General features: G+C 48.0%; 1 protein-coding gene across 4 annotated transcripts in view; it reads left to right on the top strand.

Moving 5' to 3' along the window:
* The window catches only part of Sema4f (ssemaphorin 4F), a 30,475-nt gene extending 8,260 nt beyond the window's left edge, over positions 1–22,215 (top strand). For 2 of the 4 annotated variants that reach the window (XM_042273508.2, XM_076566989.1), the window contains 9 exons: positions 14,088–14,207; positions 14,307–14,458; positions 15,092–15,270; positions 15,473–15,620; positions 15,729–15,951; positions 16,088–16,197; positions 16,306–16,466; positions 19,725–19,783; positions 20,015–22,215. In XM_042273508.2, coding sequence (XP_042129442.2) covers positions 14,088–14,207; positions 14,307–14,458; positions 15,092–15,270; positions 15,473–15,620; positions 15,729–15,951; positions 16,088–16,197; positions 16,306–16,466; positions 19,725–19,783; positions 20,015–20,628 — 1,766 coding nt within the window. In that variant the 3' untranslated portion in view covers positions 20,629–22,215. Of the gene's footprint in view, positions 1–1,991; positions 2,086–14,087; positions 14,208–14,306; positions 14,459–15,091; positions 15,271–15,472; positions 15,621–15,728; positions 15,952–16,087; positions 16,198–16,305; positions 16,467–19,724; positions 19,784–20,014 lie in introns of all 4 variants that reach the window. The other 2 variants (XM_042273507.2, XM_076566988.1) reach the window with 2 other exon arrangements.
* Positions 22,216–22,471: the final 256 nt, after the last annotated feature.

Genomic DNA, 22,471 nt, shown 5'->3' with positions numbered 1-22,471 from the left:
ATCACATTTCAGTACAAATAAAATATCACCATATTTCCCCTTTTCTATTTTAATAAAAAGAAAAAAGGCAAAAGGTTATAACTAACAAAAGAAAAACTATATACAAAAGTACAATAACTATATACAATATATACAAGTAACAAATACCTAAACGATGTCTAGTCCATTTGTATTTGACAAATCAGAGAAAATAATTCCCTTATCTATCCTATTTTAGTAAATCCAAAATGTATCTAATTCACTTTCTATCCTAATTAATCTTCAACTATAACTAACTAATCTTCAACTCCCTCAGAGACCCAAGAAGGAAATAATATTAGCTAACAAAAATAAAAACAGGAAGTGCACAAAAGCAACTTCCAAAAATTTTGTGAGTTGACAGAAACAGCCAGCTGCCTGGACAGTCACCTGAGGTTTCTCTGCAGTGTTGGGGCATAATCTTCAGCCTATAGGCTTAGCGTATCTGACAGACTCATTTGTGATGTAGGATGTACACAAGGTCAACAGTTCAACCTCACATTGGGTGAGAGCAGTCCATGTACCAGAAACACCTGAATTCCACTAGTGTCATGTCATGATTCAGGATTTTAAATTCTGGAAATTGTTGATGGTTTTTGAATTCAGCTGTCCATTCTTCTTGGCTGTGTATATATGGCTTCATCTCAGCATCCCCTTCTTCTCCACATCCCTCTATTAAATGCCAGTCTACTATTGAGAGGCGTGGTGAGCTTTCAGTTGCTGTTCCATTGCACAACAAGGGGGTGCATCTATTCTAGGGCAAGGAGTAGCTCAGGTGAGGGAAGAAATGCAGCCACAGTAGTTGCTAACTGCACTTCTCGAGGGCCAGAGCACTCCGGCAGTCACAAAACCACCATCCTCCTCCTCAGACAATGTTCTCATCACCACACACTTGGAGTGTTGGGCGTCTGTGCGGTCTTCCATTCCAAAACGCTTTTTTGATCCAGTATCTTCTTCTGGAGAGGCGAGCGGATTGCATCTCGTTTTCACAAGACTTCTTCAAGAATTGTGTCAGCAAAATCAAACCTTGTTTGCTATCTGCAGCAAAGAGGGGAGCTAGGCGAGTGGTCCGGCGGCAGCACTAAGCTCGGAGACCACGTCTCTATTTCACACCTCTGGCTAGCCTCAGAACAGCTCAGCTGCGGCCACAGCGACGCCTGCTTGAGTTTGTGAGCTGGCGGCAGCATGCCTGGCATGTCCGTGTCATACCTGTGACTTGAGACCAGCTATGGTGATGTCCCTCTGAGTCCTAGTGTGAAACCGTCCTTCCTTCCCACTTGTAGATGTTGTCTTGAAATTCTGCTAGTGCTGTCCACTAGACTAAGGTCGCTTGTGACTGTCCCTGGTGGATGTCTTCTGTCTGCCGCCTCCGCCCCTCTGGAGGTCCCTGGAAGAAGATGCTTGCCTACCAAGCCCTCAGATCATGATCTGAGCTTTGGGTCATTCTTCACAGTTTTCTTCTCTGCTTGAATGTGGGACTCTGACCCTCTCCTCCATCCTTCAGTGGGAGCGAGGGGAGAATGATATTTTGTTTTCTCTCTAAGCTCCCGGGCTTCAGCTGGTTCCCAGAGACTTACACTTTCCTTGCCCTTCCTCAAAGCTCCAACCCTCAAAAGGCTGTCTGCTTCCTTCCCTCTCCTTGGCTGTAGCACATCCAGGTGGTTACAAAGTCCAGGATTTCAGAGGAGAGACCTTTGTCCAGCCTCCTGGTCTTCTCTAGGGCTGTTCTAGGAATGCCTTCATGAGGAAGTGGGGGGCACGGGTCTGAGGGCCAAGAGGAGTGAAGCAGAGAGAGGAAGTCAGTGGGTGGAGGAAGCAGGCATACGATGACTGGATATGGGGATGGGAGTTGGGGGGGTGGGTGGGAGGTGAATGGAAATGGGGTTTTCCTCCATTTGATCTTCTGTTTAATTCTCACCATGAACCTTCCCCATAAACCCTAAACCACCTGCCCCCCCTCTTCTGGTCTGTAGGGTGTGTCCAGTTTCCAGCAGGTTGAAAGACTTGAGAGTGGCCGGGGGAAATGTCCTTTTGAGCCAGCTCAACGGTCAGCAGCTGTAATGGCTGGTGAGTGGGGAGAGACAAGAACCGGTGATTCTTGCTCTGCCGCCCTCCTTCCCCACCCCTGCCGCCCAAGTTTCTGTGTCTTTTCTGCCCTTGGAATGTCTACCACACGCCTGTCTCCTCTCAGCCTTTCCTGATGGTCCCCGAGTGCCTGTGACCGCTACATGTCCCCATAGGATATTATTTCCCCCAGGCTCCTCTCTAGAGAATGTGGCCTCTGCACCTCTAGTGGGATTTCTTTGTCTGTGTACCCCATTTTCTTCTCTTATAGCATCCTCCCGCCCTGTTTGTAAGAGGAATTGACTGCAGTGCATATTGTAATACATTTGGAAAGAGCGTTTTTTTTTTTTAAGTCCAAATTATCTTTATGTGGTAACCGAGACGATCTAGATCTTTGTCTGATTTGGTAGCCACTTATTACCTTGGCTGTTGAAGCCATTGAAACGTGACTACTGCAATGAATGAGGGAATTTTAAATGAAGTTGAATTTCATTTGGTGTAAGTGGCCCCATGCGTCTTGAGGCTATCACTTAACGCACTTCTAGAATATCTCTACTTAGAAAACCACTGCCAGTACTTTAGGATATTCCTTTCTAGCCTTTAAAATGTGTTCACACACCCATATACACTTACGCACATGTTGTTGGCTCGTCCTTTGTTCTTCAGGGTAATGAATGGCTGTTTTTCAGTTCCTTTCATTGCCTCCTTTGAGGGAGCTACCTGCAATTGCTCAAGTGTGGACCCCGCCCGAACTTCTTTTGGAGAATGACAAATTCATTGGCATAGAGAACAGATTGCTTTTGTACTACATAACCCATATTTTAGGGGAGTTTACTCCACGTAGACTCCAAATTCAGAGCAGAGCCAGCTGTTTGCTCATGACAGTGCAGAACAGGCAGGAACAGAATTGAGATCTGTTTAGGTGTGCGTTGAAACATTTTTTAAAGCACTTAATTTCCAGCATGAATATAATTTCGAGCTTTGTCATGTAGCTTTACTTATAGGACTTTCTATATGATTTTTAAATACTTTTTTGTTGTTGTTATTTTGAGACAAAGTCACATGTAATCCAGACTGGCCTCCAACTCTCTGTGTAGCCAAAGGTAGCCTGACTCCTGATCTTTCTGTCTCTACCTTTGAAGGCTGGGATGATAGGTATGCGTTTGCTTTAGCAACACTGGTACAGGACCCAGGCTTTGTGTGTGCTAGGCAAGCCCTTACTGACTGAGCGAGAGCCCCAGCCTCTAAAGATACTTTGTGAAGACATTTTTAGAAATAATTATTCCGCTGGGCAGTGGTGGCGCATGCCTTTAATCCCAGCACTTGGGAGGCAAAGCCAGGTGGATCTCTGTGAGTTCGAGGCCAGCCTGAGCTACCAAGTGAGTTCCAGGAAAGGAGCAAAGCTACACAAAGAAAACCTGTCTCGGAAAAACAAAACAAAAACAAATAAAAAAAAATTATATTAGCTCTGTCTGTCTGTCTGTCTGTCTGTCTGTCTTTCTTTATCTGAGACAAGGTCTGCTATCTATCTATCTATCTATCTATCTATCTATCTATCTATCTATCTATCTATCTATCTATCTATGGTTCTTTGAGACAGGGTCTTACTATGTAGCTCTGGCTGTCCTGAAACTCACTATGTAGTCCAGGCTAGCCTTGAACTCACAAAGATTCACCTGCCTCTGCCTCCCAAGTGCTAGGATTAAAGGCATGTGCCACTATGCCCAGCTATGAAAACAGTTTTAATGACGTTATGCTGTTCATCTTCTGAGCATACTGTAAATTGATTAAATAATTTCATATTGTTGTTATATTTTATGTTTCCTTTAAAGATTTTGGTATTGTCCATATTGCTGTAGTGAACACGTATGTGTGTATTTTTTGTCTTCAGTTTTGATCATCTCAGGATTCCTAGAAATGGATTACCACATCAAAGGGTGTGATATTTTATGGCTCATTATCAGATGCTAATTGGGTTTTAGATTGGGGTGCACCAATTCACACCTAAGCCCGAAATGTATGAGGGTGTTTTCTTTTCTCACATTAATTTTGCCATATGTTGTTGTCATTTAAGAAAATCTGTGCTAATCTGAGGCCGAAAGTGGCGCTTGTTTTAATTTGTGTTTCTTTGAATGTTAGTGAAGTTGAACTTTTTTTCATGTTGTAGTACTTATTTTTTGCTTCTTCGGGTAAATTCTCAGTTGAGCCAGGGCATTAGTATTCCAAGCCACACCTTTTCCTTTATGGTGTGTGTGTGTGTGTGTGTTTTCTTTATTTTATTATGTTATGTGTATGAGTGTTTTGTCTACAAGTATGTCAGTGCAAACAAGTTCATGACTGGTGCCTGCAGAGGTCAGAATAAGGGATCAAATCCTCTGGAACCGGAGTTACAGATGGTTGTGGGCAACCATGTGCCTGCTTAGAGTTGAACCTGGGTCCTCTTGAAGAACAGCATGTGCTCTTGACCACTGAACCATCTTTCCATCTTTCCAGATTTTTTATTTTACTTTATTTCATTTTTTGAGACAGAGTTTTTCTATGCAGCTCTGACTGTCCTGGAACTTACCATGTAGACCAGGCTGGCCTCTGAACTCACAGAGCTCTGCCTGCCTCTGCCTCCTTAGAGTGTGATCAGAGGTTTGTACTTCCACATCTGGCTTCTGATTATATGTTTTTTAAAAGCTCAGTTCTTCTTTTAAAGAACAGGTAACCATTTTTCCCTTTTAAACAGTTCCCTTAGGTTTAATTCTTTGAATATTTGGAGCTTGTTTTAGTGAGTGGAGTGAGTGAGGCTCACAGCCTGTCATTCCCAGCTTGCTCATCCGGTCCTTATTCTCATGGATCACAGTCTCTTCTTCCTTCCTAGACACTTATTGCCAAGTTTATCATACAATATGTTTTTACTTATATTTTTGGACACTTTATAAAATTTATATTACTTATTAATTAATTATTTTTTGAGTCAGGGTTTTTCTGTGTAGCCCTGGCTGTTCTGGAACTTACTTTGTAGACTAGGCTGGCCTTGAACTCAAAGATCAGCCTGCCTCTGCCTTCCTAGTGCCGGGATTAAAGGCCTGCACTAACCACATCTGGCTTATTCATTTATTTTTGATAGGGTCTCACTGTGTAGGCCAGGCTGGCCTTGAGCTCACAGAAGTCTACATGCTTCAGAATGTTGGGATTAAAGGTGTACACTATGGTGCCCAGCTTGACAATACTTTATGTAAAACAAAAATTGAGACTTGGACTACAAAAGTGATTTTTTTCCTTATGTATGAGTTTATTTTTAGGAAAATTCTTAAAAGATAAACAGATTAAATCACTCTCCAGTCATACAGTTGATGACTGTCTGTTTGGAAGCAAGCAGAGAGCTGAGTGACTACAGCATCCAGCCGTCATGATTACCACTCTCCACTGTTGGAACCGACGAGACCTTGCTTGTACTGGTTCATGTTGGAATAAAACAGTTCAGTCAATATTTTTCTTGGCTTTTCACCAACACCTTTGACAAAACTCTGAATTGGTCACTGGGGTCATTAAGAAAGACTTCTGGATTGTAGCTGTTGTAAACACTGCTAGGTTCTGCAGAATTGTGTATCAACACAAATGACTTAGATGTAGGAACATGAAGCATGCTTTCTTTTAAGCAATATTCTTTTTTTTTTTTTTTTTTTTTTTTTTTTTTGCTTACAAACTGTATGGCTGTGGCAGGCTTCTTGCTAACTGTTCTTATAGCTTAAATTAATCCATTTCTATAAATCTATACCCTGCCACATGGCTCGTGGCTTACCAGCGTCTTCACATGCTGTTAAGCAATATTCTTAAAGCATGGGTGAGTCTCTGGATAACTTCTCTCTTTTGTCAGGAAGAAAATTCATATTATGACATGGCTTAAGGAGCCAAACTTCATTTTAAGGTTCTTTTATTGGTTGAAAGTTATTATTTTATTATTATTTGATTAAAAATTCTTCTCCAAAATCCAATTTGTTTTGTGTTTTTCCTTTCCTTTCCTCCTTTCTTTATTTCTCTCTTTCTTTCTTTTTCTTTTCTTTTTTTTTTTTTTTTGACATGGTCTTACCATGTATCATTGGGAGGCATGAACCTGGCTGAGTAGATTAGACTGGCCTTGAACTTGTAGAGATCTTCCTGCTTTTGCCTCCCAAGTGCTGAGATTAAGGATGTAACCGCCCCTTTCCCTGAATGTATTTTGATTGGCATTTCTCCTGGAGAGGTCAAACAGCTGTGCTTACTGGTGCTTGTATTTCTTTTGGGGTAAGTCTAGGGTTTATTATTGTTGTTGTTGTTTTTTGAGAGGTCTCTCTGTTCCCCGGGCTGGGTTTGACCTGCTGCTGGTCATCTTGCCTCAGCCTCCTGAGTGCTGGGATAGCAGACACGAACCACCATGCCTAGTTGTAAGTTCAGTTTTGAAATATGACATTTATCTGTACTGTAGTCAGGTAAAATTAGCAAAATCATCTCCGTATCTTCATTTGTGAGATTTTTTTTTTTTGTTTTTTTTTTTGTTTTTTTTTGTTTTTTGAGACAGGGTTTCTCTGTGTAGTTTTGGTGCCTTTCCTGGAACTCGCTTTGTAGACCAGGCTGGCCTGGAACTCACAGAGATCTGCCTGGCTCTGCCTCCCGAGTGCTGGGATTAAAGGCGTGCGCCACCAACACCCGGCTCATTTGTGAGATTTATACTACGACAAATGTGAATATTTTGGCAATCATTCACATCAGGCTGAAATCACTGGCGAGTCCTTCGCAGTTTCCCTGTCTTCTACTTGCTCTTTGAAGGCTGGCTTCCACCCAAAAGCCTCTTCTCATCCCTGTGACTTCTTTCCCCACCACGTTCTGACGGCTCCTGGTTCCGTACCTGCCTCCCAGACCTAACTGCCTTTCAGACAGCTGTGCTCGAATGTCCCACAAGAATCTCAAAACCGCCATTAGCTCACTGTCTTCGTCTGCTCCTCCACCAGCCTTCTCTCTGGGCTCAGAATACCATTACCCAGGCATCCCAGCTGGAGCCAGCAGCCTGTTACCTTTGAGCTTTCCTACCACATCTCGTAATGAATCAGGTTTTTATGACGACAGTGAGCTGAAGCTTTTGCTGCTGCCGCCTCCTCCTCCTCCTTTTCAGACACTGTCCAGTACTTTTTTCTCTATGGATTCCAGAACCATCCCATCTGGTAGTAATGCTTCTGCCAAGGACCCCTGCAGATGTTCAGGTGTGCAGCTGCTGCCAACATCTTAGGTCAAATCCGACCTCTTCGATCCACATCTGCCCCTGGACATCCAAGCATACACTGAAACATGACAGGCATAGGATCCTGTATGGCCAATAGACGAAATAAGGGGTAAACACAGTATCTCTGTCTAGTTATATCTTACAAACAGATTGTTGAAGAAAGGTAACCTGATGATCTAATGCTTAGATAAGGAAATGGAACACATTTGATAGAATTGAAGCTGTCTGTCTTGAAAGACTGTCTGACCAGCAGGGTGTGGTAGCATAGACCTGTAATCCTGGCACTGGGGAAGAGGAGATGGGGGGTCAGGAGTTCAAAGCCAATCTCTGCCATATAGTGAGTTCTAGGCCAGGTTGGGCAATCATGAGACCTTGTCAAAAAAGGAACAGAAAGAGAGGAAGGGAGGGAGGGAGGGAGGAAGAAAAAGAAAGGAAGGAAGAAAGGAAGGGGCCTGATCTTAAGAAAGAAAACTAGAGCATGTTTATAATCTTCTTCTTTTTTTTTTTAAAAAAAAGATAATCCCTACTGTTAATTTCCTTTAAAAGTGAGCATTTGGAGAGACTGAGACACGAAGATCTGGAGTTCAAGACTATCCTAGGCTTCAAAATGAGATTACTGTGTTGTTTTTTAAAACTTATTTTAGATTTATTTTATTTTATGTGTGTGAGTGTTTGTCCTGCATGTATGTCTGTGTGCAGTGTACATGCTTGGTGCTCACAGAGGCCAGAAGAGAGCATCAGAGCCCCTGAAACCGAAGTCAAGGATGGTTGTGAGCCACCATGGGGGTGCTGGGACTCAAACCCAGGTTTTCTGTAAGATCAGCAACTGCTCTTTACCACTGAGCCGTCTCTCCAGCCTCCCAGATGGAACTGTGAAACTCCGATGGTGTAATGGATAGTTGCTGCTGGATGCACAATCTGGCCTGTTAATTTTAGGGTGGCTAACCCTTCTGGGACCTGTGTCTACAGGCCATCCGGACGAGTAGGGATCTGTTTCACATACAATTATGTGTTTTATTCAGCTGTGAGTCTTCATCTTTTGTGGCTTTCCAATGTCTTTTTAATTCTTTTTTCCTATTTCTGAAATAAAATATGTTAACTTTGAGTTATAAAAGTAAAAGATGCTAACTACAAAAGTGTAAACAAACAAACAAAAAACAAAACAAAAAAAACCCTAGCCAGGTGTGGAGAGCCATACCTTTAATCTCAAGCACTTGGAAGATGGAGGCAGGAAAATCAAGGTCATCTTTCCCTACATGGAAAGTTTGAGGCTAACTTTGGGGTCTCAACCCTCTCTACTCCTCCCCCACCAAAGAAAAGCAATCAGACTACAAAGGTGGTTTAAGCTGGAAATCCAGGACTTATGAGGTAGTATCAGGAGAATCAAGAGTTCAAGGCCATCCCAGGAAGATCCTGTTTTGAAAAACCCAACTCAAAGCAATTCTTCTAATAAGGTTAGTCAGAAACAAACATCATTGACACTGTAGCTATACCATCTTCAACAGTCTTTCTGAAGACCACACACACACACACACACACACACACACACACACACACACACACACACACACACACACAATGTGTGGTGGGGTATATGCACATGTATTTGAGTGCCTATGTCTGAGTGTGGAGGCTGTCAGAGGTGTCGGGTCCTGCTCTGTCTCTCTCTGCTTTTTCCCTTGAGGCAGGGTCTGTCGTCACTGCACCTGGAGCTCAGGTGACCCTACTGTTTCTGCTGCACACCGTGCTGGGACTACAGGCTTGCATAACATCATGCTTGGCTTTTTGTGTGGGGGCTGGGATCTGAACTCAGGGCCTCATGCTTGCACAAAAGTGTGCTTACCCACTGAGTGATCCCCCCAGCTCCTGTATATGTATGTATTTAAACATGTTTTATAAAAATAGGACTGAATTGTCCCCAGTATTTTTTTTCCAACCAGCGTATTCACTGAAGTCTACATAATACTGTGGTCATGATGCCGTGGTCATCTCCTCACTCTCTTTTGCATGTTTTTAGCTTTTAGTGTCATTTGTTTCGGTGCTGAGGCTGGATCCCAGGGCCTTTGCAAGCCTCTTACTGCTGAGTTCCACCTCCAGCTCTCAGGCTCTTTTGTTTTGGTTTGGTTTTGGGGTTTTTAAAGACTGTGTAGCTCTGGTGTTCTGGAACTCATTATATAGACCAGGCTGGCCTTGAAATCCACCGGCCTCTGCCTCCCAAGTGCTGGGATTAAAGGCATGCACCACTACGCCCTGCCCTCAGCCTCTTGAGGCAGGTCTCACGGTGTAGCCCAGACTGACCTGGGTACCTAATACTCCAACTTCAACGTCCTAAGTGTTGGGATTTCCTGGCATGCACCACTGGGCCGGATGTGTATTTGAATGTTTGCTGATTGATCCATTCAGCACTAATTAGCCAAACACTTTCCCATTTATGAACATTTTACTACATTGAGGTTGTAGTTCTGTTGCATTGGAATTGAGAGTCTTGGAGAATCTAGAATGTGTAGTAATTGTACGTCCTCCTGTGGACATGGTCTTCATGCCTGTGTGGTTGATGTCCCGTCTGTGTTTATTTGAGACCGTGGTGAGCCCCTTGATTCTCCCAGAGCACCTGGACACCCGCTGCTCCATCCCAAGGCGTCCATCCCTTCCTCTGTCAGTGATAGTTTCTGTTCCACGCTGAGTGACAGTTCTCTGCACTGCAGGTTCTGGGGTTGCTAGCTCTCTGGGGTATTGATCCCTTAGAGCAGTTTGGGACCGTTTGCCTCCAGTGACAGCCAGGCCTTTGTGTGCTTATCTGTGGTCCATTAATGATTTATCACCTTGGTCCCTAAAGACATGCTCTCTAAATATGTGCAATTGTCTCCTTCTCTCATCCTCCATTCTCAGGACAGCCATGGCAGAACCTCTGCCAGATTTTTGGGTTTAGAGCCTTTCAGGTATGGTGTTCTTAGGAACCATTTTTCTTTTTCTTTTTGAGACGGGGATTCTCTATGTAGCCCTGGAACTAGCTGTCCTGGAATTTGCTCTGTAAACTAGGTTGACCTTGAACTCACGGAGATCCACCTGCCTCTGCCTCCCAAGTGCTGGGATTAAAAGCAGTGTCACCCCTGCCTGGCTAGCGACCATTTTTCAGTCAGCTTTTCTGTATCGGTTCTCTCTCCACCGACCCCCTTGCAAGTACAGAGAGTTGGCTCGTGTGGGGTCCCATTGTTGCTGGGACTGATGACTGATGTTGGGTTTTCTAAACCTCTCAGGAAGGGACTGGGGTGTCATTTGGCAGCTGCCCTCCTCTCCTAGCGGCAAGTCAAGCATATGTCTCCAAAGTGTCACGGGGAGCTGTAACTGATTGTACCGAACGCCTACCGTGTGCCAGACTCTCGCTAGGGCTCTGTGATCGTCATCTAGCATCTGCATTTATTCTGAGTGGGAGGTGGCTTTCTCTCTGTTCTGCATTTGAAGAATCTGGGATTTAGGAAAGTCAGTTTGCCCCGGATCCTAATATCTAGTAAGTAGTCAGAGTTCAAACCGAAGTCTTCTGATGCTGAAACCCTTTTTGAAATCTCAAATGGTGGGATCATCTCCCCTTCCCACCCACATCCCACAAGGAGGTTTTCAACCCACATATCTCCCAGGCCTCCTGGCTGTGCTTCACTCTGCATTGAGGATTGTGTCAAGGCGGGTGTCTGGTCACTGCTAACAAAACATGGGTTTTCTAGAGCGTCTGTTGCCCTGGGATGTCTGTGCTTCCTTCTGTGTGACACTGCCCTCCTGCCTCCCCTGGCTAGCACAGGCTCCTTCCAGCCTTGCTGAAGTACCTGCCTTGCTTCTCCTGGCTTTCTGCTCTGACCTCTCAGCGGCCCGCAGAACACTCTCCTTTAAATGGCGCTGTTCCCAGGGCACCCTAACCTGTGTACCTTTCTGCTCAGTTCCTTTGCGTTGTCTCTGTTGGGACCTGAGCACGATGTGCAGCGACTCCCAGGTGCTGACCCTGGCTGTGTTTCCTGGACCTTTCTTAATTGCCTTCTAGAATCCCCGTTCTCTTCTGAAAGCCCCTTTTGCCTTAGCATGCCCGGGAGTGAATGGCCTTCCTCTCCAGCCACCGTCTTCATGGGTCCTCCCCTGTTGTTTCCTGGCCTGGTTGGTTATGGCTGATAAGCCATAAGGGAAATTACCTTAGTTTATTCTTTCACTCTCTTATCTCAATTCGTGCTCAGGTCTTACGAACACACTCTGCCTTAGAAATACCTTCTTAGTCCGTCCCCTTTATTCTCTCCGCCTTACCCAGGTCGTCCACTCTTCCCGAGCTGTGTGAATGGTCCTTTGTTGCTGTTCCTCTTCCACTTCCTCTTTTATCGTCTTTGGTTTTCTCCTGTATTCCCATTTTCCATTTCCCCTTCCTCTCCCTCCTCCTCTCCTTTTTTTTTTTTTTTTTTAAAGATTTATTTATTTATTATGTATACATTGTTCTGTCTATACATATCCCCACAGGCCAGAAGAAGGCACCAGATCTCATTACAGATGGTTGTGAGCCACCATGTGGTTGCTGGGAATTGAACTCAGGACCTTTGGAAGAGCAAGCAGTGCTCTTAACCTCTGAGCCATCTCTCCAGCCTCCTCTTTTTTAAATATGAAAATCACCTTGTTTTCATGAATTCATGAGTAAAAACATCACACAGAACATTTAATGTAGGAGTGGCTTTTTCTCTCTCTCTTTCCATTTTCATTTTATGGGGATGTGTGTTTTTGCGTGTTTGGCTGGGTATCACACGCCTGCAGGACTTGGGAGGCCAGTGGAGGGGTTGGATCCTCTGGGTCTAGAATCCAAGGATGGTTGTGAGCCTCCAGGTGGGTGCTGGGACCCAAGCCTGGGTTCTCTGTAAGAGCAGATAGTGCTCTTCACAGCTAAGCCATCACTGTTGTTCCGTTTCTGAAACAGGGTCTCTCTGTGGAGCCCTGGCTGTCCTAGAACTTGCCGTGTGGACCAGGCTGGCTTTGAACTCACAGAGATCTGTCTGGCTTTGCTTCCAGAGTGCTGTGACGAGAGGCGTGCACTACCCTGCCTGGCTCTTCTCCTCTTTTTTGACAGCTCCTTGTTTTGTGATTCAGGCTGGGTCTTCAATTTGTCAGCTTCTTGCCTCAACCTTCCTACTGTTGGGATTCCAGGTCCACACCACCAAGTCTAGCTACTGTCATTGATGTCGCTGTTGTCCTCCTCCTCCTCCTCCTCACCACCACCACCACCACCACCACCACCACCACCACCACCACCACCACCACCACCATCGTCTTTGATTAGACCAGTACTCTAACATTGAGCCACACCTCCAGCCTTCATTACTTTCTTAAAAACCACACATTGATTATATGACTCTCCCCATTAAAAACTAACTCTCCATAGTTCCAGTCTCTGTGGGATAAAGACTACATTTCCTGGCCTGGCAGAGCACACTTCACAAACGGGGCACATCTCCACACCTCTTGCCTTGCCTCTGCTCACCTGCTTGGCCCAGAATCCTCTGCCTCTCCGGGTGTCAGCCGTCATGGTCCTTATGCCTGAATATGCCTCCTCTATTCACTGCTTTCCTAAATTTCTCCTTGAAGTGCTTAACTGGCGAACTTTATTTATTCTTAAGAGGTGCTTGTGGGGCTGGGGATATGTCTCAGTTGATAGAACACTTGCCTGGCTTATGCAGGGTCCTGGTACTTCCCTGCCACCCCTCAAAAGATGCCGCAATACCAAGTAGATATGGCTGGATCATCCTCTGTGCCCACCTCCATCTGCTAGTTCAAGACTCCTGGTCCCTGAGCGTATGCTCGTCTTCCTCACGCTAGTGGGAGCCTGTGGGGACACTGATGTGTTCAGGGCAGTGCCTTGTGCACAGTAGCTGGTGGACTCCTGACACCTGGCTTTTCCCAAAATGCCTGTGGTGCTTGAGACCTTCCAGATGCCATGACTCCTGCCCTCAGCCGCTTCCTTACTCCTGTGTCTGAGCCCTTGCCCATGTGACTCATGGTGACAGAGCTGTCTGACTTTTCTGAACCAAGTCTTTGTGGTTTCTATGTTCTCTTACCACTGTGATTCCTAGAGTGCTCGAAACCATTTCAGTACAGGGGGAAGACCCCCCCCCCATTGTCCTCACTGTCTGTGAAGCTTCCTCTCATCACCTGGGCTGGCATTTCCCCAAGTGAGGCCTGCACCACTTTGATCATAGTAACTCCTGCTTGTTTGAAATGCAGGGTGTTGGGACATGCCCCGATTTTACCCAGTTAGAGTGGTTGGGCCTGAGAGAACCTTCACTGTCCTCGGGTCTCCAGTCACTCCAGTGGGTTCTTTACTTGTGAATTGTTCCAGGGTAGTGTACCCAGCAACGTTCAGAAAGAACACAGGGTCTCAGACTGCTCCATAGTGGACAACTTGAGTAAGATTTGGGGTTTGCCGCAAAGCACAGGCCACCTCTGGGGGAGTCTCAGGACAGCCCGCTTATCACCAGGTTACCTCTGTGACACCCAAATGTCCACTAGAGAGCCCTTTATGGGCCTGTCACACCGGGGCCCTTCTGACGGTTCCTCAGTGCGGGCTTCCTACTCCAGCATGGCCATTCCCATTCCCATAAGTCAGGTGTTCCCCTGTGATGACGTTTGGTGGGTGCTCAGTCCTGCGTGTGGCCGCTCTGCTTTGTCCCATGCTCTGCCTGTGACCGCTTCTGCTTCCGGGTGTGCGTCTCTGACCGCCCACCTCCCCCCTGTCGCCCTGCAGGGGGCGTCCTCTACACCGCCACTGTGAAAAACTTCCTAGGGACGGAGCCGATTATCTCCCGAGCCGTGGGTCGTGCTGAGGACTGGATTCGAACAGAGACCTTGCCATCCTGGCTTAATGGTGAGGAGGGGGACAGGGTCCCCCTGTGGCACAGGTCGGGTGGAGCCCGGGTAGCCCCAAGCGGTGTCTGTGAAGATCTGAGGTCATTGGTTTCTTCAGCCCCAGCCTTTGTGGCAGCGATGGTCCTGAGCCCGGCCGAGTGGGGGGATGAAGCTGGAGACGATGAAATACTCTTCTTCTTCACGGAGACCTCCCGAGTGCTGGACTCCTATGAGCGTATCAAGGTCCCGCGGGTGGCCCGAGTGTGTGCGGTGAGATCTCTGTCTTGGCTGTCTGTCATCCGCAGGTGTTTGTCCTTCTGTCTTCTCCTCTGTCTGCTGTTCTCCACCTAGGCTTCTTTCCTGGGGAGCTTGAAGGAAGTGAGCGAGAGGGCTCTGTCTCTACCCCACGTTTACCCCTGTGACACACTGTCTACACAGGAGGTTGTTTTACATTAGAAGCTCAAAGCAGGAGCTAATGGTGGACTCAGGTTCATGTCCTGCCCCACCACTTCCTGCCCCTGTGATCTAGTGTATTCTTTAGCACCTTTGAAACACACACACACACACACATACACACACACACACACACACACACACACAATTTTTTTTACATAATAACCAAAGTTAACCCGTAAATGTTTTAAGGAGTAAACGAGGTCACGGTTCTTTGTAAGTACTCAGTTAACTTTGTCACTGTCCATATCATCGTGACCCTGTCCACCTCTGCATCTTATGACCCCCAATTTCTCAGCCTATATGCCTCTTCTTCCACTTCTGTATGTCTGCCTCCTCACCTGTCCATGTGTGCTGTGAAGTCAGGGAGGGAACCAGAGGGTTGGTCTATACATGTTTTGCCCAATATTGGTCTTCTGAAGAGTGTTCCCCATGTTCTTGTCACCCCAGGGGGACCTTGGAGGCCGGAAGACCCTTCAGCAGAGATGGACAACATTTCTAAAGGCTGACCTGCTGTGTCCAGGGGCTGAGCATGGCCGGGCCTCTGGGGTCCTGCAGGATATGACAGAGCTTCGACCTCAGCCTAGAGGGGGGACTCCCGTCTTCTACGGCATCTTTTCCTCTCAGTGGTGAGGGGGTCCTGGGGCGGATGAGAGGGGCGGGGGGGGGGGGGGGTCCGTGGAGTTGGTGTGGTCAATGCAGGTGGACTCTCTCTCCCTCAGCTGCATGGCTCCCATGCATTTCTCGGGGATCATCTCATTTGATAAGGGATGAGAATTGCTGTCACCTAGCCCTCTCCAGATACCTGGCTCCAATCTGTGACTCCTCCAGGGAAGGAGCTGCCATCTCAGCCGTGTGCGCCTTCCGACCCCAAGATATCCGGGCAGTGCTGAACGGTCCCTTTAGAGAGCTAAAACATGACTGCAACAGGGGACTACCTGTCATGGACAACGAGGTGCCCCAGCCCAGACCTGGAGAGGTGAGGAGGTGGGGCAGGTCTTGTCGCCAAGGGCAAGAGCTGGGCTAAACACCCCTAACGCTTCCGGTTCCCTGGGAAACACTGTCACCCAGACCTGTCTCCCTTTAGTGTATCACCAACAACATGAAGCTCCAGCAGTTTGGGTCCTCACTCTCCCTGCCCGACCGGGTCCTCACCTTCATCAGAGACCACCCGCTCATGGACAGGCCCGTGTTTCCAGCGGATGGTCGCCCCCTGCTGGTCACTACTGATACAGCCTATCTCAGAGTGGTGGCCCACAGGGTGACCAGCCTCTCAGGGAAAGAATATGATGTGCTCTACCTGGGGACAGGTATATTTAAGCATCAAGCGAGTTGCCTGCACAGTGCATGCTCACACTACAGAGAGGCCCTCTATGACATACTGGCATCTGAGTCCCAGGCACAGTGCCAATTACGCCATTTTCTTGTCCCTTGCCTGCCTTCTAGAGGATGGACACATCCACCGGGCTGTGCGCATCGGTGCTCAGCTCAGTGTCCTGGAAGATCTGGCCTTGTTCCCAGAGCCACAGCCGGTTGAGAGCATGAAATTGTACCGTGTGAGTTGGGTATTTGAGGAGCCAGGTGGGGAGAACGGAGTCCGTGGCCAGTTCATGAGCTGGCCTGGAAGCCGTAACACGTTTTCTCTCCTGGCTCCATTTCTGTAGGGCTGGCTCCTGGTGGGCTCCCACACCGAGGTGACCCAAGTGAACACCAGCAACTGTGGCCGTCTCCAGAGCTGCTCGGAGTGTATCCTGGCCCAGGACCCCGTGTGTGCCTGGAGCTTCCGCCTTGATGCTTGTGTGGCCCATGCCGGGGAGCACCGTGGGTGAGCGGGGAGCCCCGGGGGTGAGCGGGGCTGCTTTGCGTGGGTCTTGCGCCTGCCCTCGGTGGCTCCGCCCCTCCCATATGCCTGTCTCACCGGCTAGAGCCGCCCTGTCTGTGGGCCGCCTTCTCGTTTCGTGTCTGCATCACTTGCCTGTCCATCTGTCAGCCCGTATTAGCTTATCCATCTGTCTGTCTGGTGCTGCCCAATTAATGCTAGACCTGCCCTGACAGTGGCCCTGAGTCCAGGTTAGCCAGTGACAAACAGGCAGTGGGAGGGGCATCATCTCCAGGAGACATTTCTCGGTTTTCATCTGACCAGATACTCGCACAGAGCTCTCACTGTTGCCCTTCCTCTCCTTGCTGGAATCTCTCTCTTCTCGTCTTCTGTGCATTCTCCTCTCACCCTGCTGATGGCTGCCTCCGCCTTCAGCCACCGATTGCGGGGGGGGGGGGGGGGGGGGGGGGGAAGACGACCAACTAGATCCCAAATCGTGACACGGAGACTCATTAGTTGTGAAAGCTCGGCTTTATCTTATGCTTGTCCCACGAGCTCTTATAACTTAACCTGTTTCTCTTCATCTACGTTTTGCCTCAGGTTTGTTTGTTAAACATTTCTTTCTTTCTGTATGTCCTGCTTTCCCTGCTTCTCGTGTCTGTCTGTCTGTCTGTCAGCCTGGCTTCTGGCCCCTGGGCGCATTCCTCTCTTCTCCCTCATTCTCTCCTCCTCTCTTGAGCCTAACTTTCTCCTCCTACTTAATCTTGCTGCCGACCAGCCCCGCCTATTCCTCTCCTGCCTAGCCATCGGCCATTCAGCTTTTTGTTAGAGCAATCGGGGGCCTTAGGCAGGCAAGGTGAAACAAATGCAACACATCTTTACATTATTAAACAGATGCAGCACAAACAAATGTAGCACATCCTCACATCATTAACAAAGGCAGCATAAACAAGTGTAGCTCACCTTTACACGGTTAAAGTAATATTCCGCAGCATGAACAAAGGTAACACATCTTTACGTAGTTAAAATAATATTCCACAACACTGCAGAACCCCCCATGAAAACCTAGACTTCAGACTCCCGCACTGTGCTCCATAGGCAGCCCAGACACAGCCAGTCTGAGCCTGCACCATGGTTTCCTCTTTCCCTCACGTGCTCATCTCAGTAGAAGGACTGCCGTCCCTCCAGGTGCTCACACCAGACATGGCGCACATTGTACTGTGAAGGACAGTGACTGCAGTTCCAGTGTGTATCATCGCTCTACTGGCTTCCTCCACCTCCACTGCCACCAAGCTGATGTCGCTTCTTTGTGTGTCCGTATGATGTGTTATGATGTATACGTATATATGTGTGTTTGTGTATGTGTGTGTGTATGATGTGCATTTGTATGTGGTGTGTGTGTTTGTGTATATATGAGTACCAGTGAGTATCTGTTATTGCCACAGCACATGTGTGGGGTCAGAGGACAACCTGGGGTACTATATGTGTGTTTGTGTATGATGTGCATTTGTATGTGGTGTGTGTGTATGTGTGTGATATGCATTTGTATGTGGTGTGTGTGTTTGTGTATATATGAGTACCAGCGAGTATCTGTTATTGCCACAGCACATGTGTGGGGTCAGAGGACAACCTGGGGTATAGTCTTCACCTTGCACTCTGAGACAAGGTCTGCCTTGGGTTCACTACTGTGTATTCAGGCTAGTTGCCTGCAAGCTTCCAGTTCTGTTTCCTCCTCCTCAGTCAGCAGGGGTGCCCTGGGGTCCCTGGGATTCTAGAAGCCTTCCTGCTGTGGCCGACTTTTCTGTGGGTTCTGGGAACCAAACTCGCCATCAGGCTTGTATAGAAGGCACTTTGTCCACTGATCCATCCCCCAACCCAGTCACCTCTCACTGGGCTGCTCTTCAGCCTCCTGACTGACCTTGTCTTACTCATTTTGGACTCTACCATCCATTTACCTCTCAGCAGTGACCTTAAAAATATGCCATATGGAAGCAAATCCCCGACATCTCACTCTCCCTGAATATTTCAGTATGGCTCTTTATCACATAAAGACGATCCTAAAAGTATTTATTCTTGGAAATTTTAAACATGTTAAAAACTAGAGAGACTTCTATGATAAACTTCCATATATCCATCCCTTCCACCACTGATGCTTGGCCAATCCTGTGTTTTTAACAGCTTCACTCCCAGTTATTTTGAAGCAAATCTTAGCTATCATATTACTTTATCCATAAATCTTTGAGTATCTCTAACACACAAGGGCACCACGTTAAAAGGGTGGAGGTGGTGGAGAGATGGCTCAATAGTTAAGAGCATGGCTGCTCCTCTAGAAGACTCAGGTTCAGTTCTCAGCACCCACATGATGGCTTATCGTTCCAAGGGCTCCAGTGCCCTCTCCTGGCCTGTGAAGGCACTGCACACACGTGATGCACTTAAAGGGAAAAAAGGATGCTCCTGATGAATGGCGCCTGAGGTTGTCCTCTGACCTCTCTGCGCACACACGTGCATGTCCACTTGTGTGCACACACAAACGCATACATATACACCTGCAAAATAAATAACCATGTTACATAATGAATAATACTACCGTAGCCATACCCAGTTCTTAATTTCTTAGTGTTATCAAATACCCTGTCAATGTTTCAGTTTTCTTATTTGCAGATGCTTAAAACAGCCTGTATAAGTCAAGATTCAAATAATACCATCAATCCCAATAGGCTTATATGTTTCATAAGTGTCTTTCAATTTGAAAAAACATCGAGACGAGGTCTTAATCTGTAGCCCAGACTGGACTACTCTATATAACCAGGCTAGAATTCACTCTACAGAACCTGGGCAGATCTCTCCTGCCTCATCCTGCCACACACTGAGATTATAGGCGTCATGATTCATGCCTGAATCAAACCCAGGGTCTGCGTATGCTTGGTAGGCATTCTTCCCCGAGCTAAATTCTCAGCTGTTGATCTTTAATATCAGTTCCTTTAATGGAATATTTCTTGGGCCAGCTGTTTGCAGAATACTTTTTCAGAGTAACACTGAGATTGCCTGTTTTGAAGCCCTGTGGTGCACTGCCAGCCCAGCTCATACCCAGCCCGGCCTCACACCTAGCTCTGGTGATGGGGAGAACGCTGACTGACCCCAGGGGTGATTTATAAGGTGATGGGTTGTGTAGTGAGTGAGTACTGTACCATGGTACCGTGAGGTTCTGAGGAGGATGCAAGCACATGGGAACACTAGATTTACCAAATGCTGTCTTCTTTGTAGGATGGTCCAAGACATAGAGTCAGCGGATGTCTCTTCCTTGTGTCCGAAAGAACCTGGAGGTCTGTATGGTTCAGTGGAATGTGGGTGGATATAAAGAAAGCGGCTAGAAAGTTGCTCACTTTTGACTTAATCAAAAAACTTGGACCCTCCAGGGACCCAGGGCCTTCCCTTCTTTGGGAGCCCCTTTTTGCCAGTGTCCCTACAACTCCACGTCATATCTGACATCTCGCCATATGCCCCCCTCATCCTAGTAACCGCCTGTATTTTGTGCCTGTGCCTTCTCTTCACAGAACACCCGGTAGTGTTTGAAGTTCCGGTGGCTACCAAGGGCCATGTGGTCCTGCCATGCTTCCCCAGCTCCGCCTGGGCATCCTGTGTCTGGCACCAGCCGAATGGAGTAACGGCACTCACGCCCCGAAGGGATGGGCTAGAGGTGGCGGTGACCCCAGGGGCCATGGGTGCTTACGCTTGTGAGTGTCAGGAGGGTGGCGCGGCCCGGGTGGTGGCTGCTTACAGCCTGGTGTGGGGCAGCCAGCAGGGGCCTTCAAACCGGGCCCACACGGTGGTGGGGGCTGGGCTGGTTGGCTTTTGCCTGGGGGCTCTTGCAGCATCCCTCACTCTCCTCCTGATCGGTCGCCGTCAGCAGCGTCGGCGACAGAGGGAACTTCTGGCTAGAGACAAGGTGGGCTTAGACCTGGGGGCTCCACCTTCTGGGACCACCAGCTACAGCCAAGACCCTCCCTCCCCTTCCCCGGAAGATGAACGGCTGCCCCTGGCCCTGGCCAAGAGGGGCAGCGGTTTTGGTGGTTTCCCTCCACCCTTTCTGCTGGACTCTTGCTCGAGCCCAGCCCATATCCGGCTCACGGGGGCTCCTCTAGCCACATGTGACGAGACATCCATCTAGAGCCAGGAGAATGACTGCCAGCCCGTGAGCAATCACTGGAACTAGCAGCTGCCAAGACCAGGGTGACTGGACCTGGGAGATGATCATGACGGCTCTTGGAGTCTGTGTGATCACCTGGACAGCGGTGTCTGTCTGTCCTCTAGACCTGGATGAGCTGGGGGCCAGACCTTTGCCTGATTCCTGATTCCTATGAGAGGTCAACCCTTGTGACCCTTCCGCCACGGCCTCCTATCTTGGGCCCATCAGTTGTGGCGTGGAGCAAGGACATAGCTCTGACTTGCTTTAGGATGGGCCCCGGACAGAAGGAAGCACCACAGAGGTAGTTGGTGGGGGTCGGTGTGCGCTGCATCCTTGTGGTGGCTGTATGATTTCCCAGTTTGCTGACTCTGGGGAGTGCATGATCCCCTGAGCGCCTTGAGATCTCTCCCAACTCACTTTCCCTTTGTTCCTGGAAGAGTGTGTGTCTATACACTGGTGTGCCTAGAAGACCTGTCCATATGTGCATGAATGGCAGGGCTGGTGCCTAGGTGCTTTCTGGGGGAAGGAGGGCAAGGTTGGAATGGGGGACATTGCCCATACAACTTCACCCTCCGTAGTCAGTGAGGGAAACCACCCGCTCCCCCCGCCCCCATCACCCCACAGAGCTTCTCTGACTTTGAGCAAAGTTCCCAAAGTGACCTTCTGGGTGGAAAGGGCAGCAGGACATGTGGCCCCCACCCTCTTCCTTGTCTTTCCTCTCTGGCTGCCACCACTGCCATGCCGCCGCTGCGCTTTCCCTGGCTAGTGTGGAGGCCGAGGTCTCTCTCCTTGGCTCCCATTTAAGACGAACTTCACAACGTTCTAACTATTGTGGGATGACAAACGGAGCCCGGAAATGTGTGTAGGGAATACAAGCTGGTTAAAGGTAGATTCGCCTCAGTGACTTTCACCCTTGCCCTAAAATAGGAGTCCCCCCCCCAGCTGGGGCTCACGGACTCCTAGAAATTGTATGCAAAATGTCTGTCCATGTGTGTCTATTTTTTGGGATGTAATGGCTTTCATCAGAGCGAAAGGCCTTAATGAGGTTAAAGGACCACGGCCCATCGTCGCCACATGGGCCACGTGGAGGAGGTACTGCTCCGTGGCAGTTCCTCCCTGCCCCACTGCCTGTGGCCAGTCCCTGGACGCATTGCTGCTGGAGATCCAGCATCTCTCCAGTTGTTGGAAGCTAGACTCTGCACGTGCTTGAAGACACCGTCACCTCGTTTCTTGCTTCGTAGTCCCCGTGTGCCCTGCTTCTGCTCAGTCCCGGTCTTGGCCTGTGAACGTGCCTCGTCCATCCCTGGTGGGGGCCTTGGACTCCATTGGTGACGCAGCCCTTTCCAGTTGATGTTTTCTGCTCCACTTGTCTTGACAGCAGCCTGTGAACTACTCAAGAGTCCCCTTGGGTTTGGCGTTATCAGTGGCTTTGTGTGGGATCTTTGGCACGTACTCTAACATAGGGACGTTGGTTTATTCATCTGTAAAGTGGGGAAATACCTACCTCAGGGTTGCTGCAAGGACCAAACGAGGAAATGTATAAACAATAAAGCATTCCCTATACCAGTAGATGTTGTTATTGGAACTATTGCTTTATTACACCAGCAGAGCTTAACCACGTGACCACCATGACAGGTGCAGTCACTGAGAGCCCCATGCAGTGGAAGGTGGATCATCCTTCCACAGACATCTGTTCTTGGATCATCTCTGAATGGGTCTTAACCACTCACGTCTAGGCTTTAGTCAGATCTGTGATTTATTTTTTAAAAAATCATGTGTATATGTGTGTGTCAGTATATGTATGTGTGAGTGCAGGTACCTCCAG

This window comes from Peromyscus maniculatus, chromosome 3, assembly GCF_049852395.1.
Source record: "Peromyscus maniculatus bairdii isolate BWxNUB_F1_BW_parent chromosome 3, HU_Pman_BW_mat_3.1, whole genome shotgun sequence".
In the NCBI taxonomy this organism is placed as follows: domain Eukaryota; kingdom Metazoa; phylum Chordata; class Mammalia; order Rodentia; family Cricetidae; genus Peromyscus; species Peromyscus maniculatus.
Note: the sequence above shows the minus strand (reverse complement) of the source record. Positions and strands in the feature narration are given on the sequence as shown.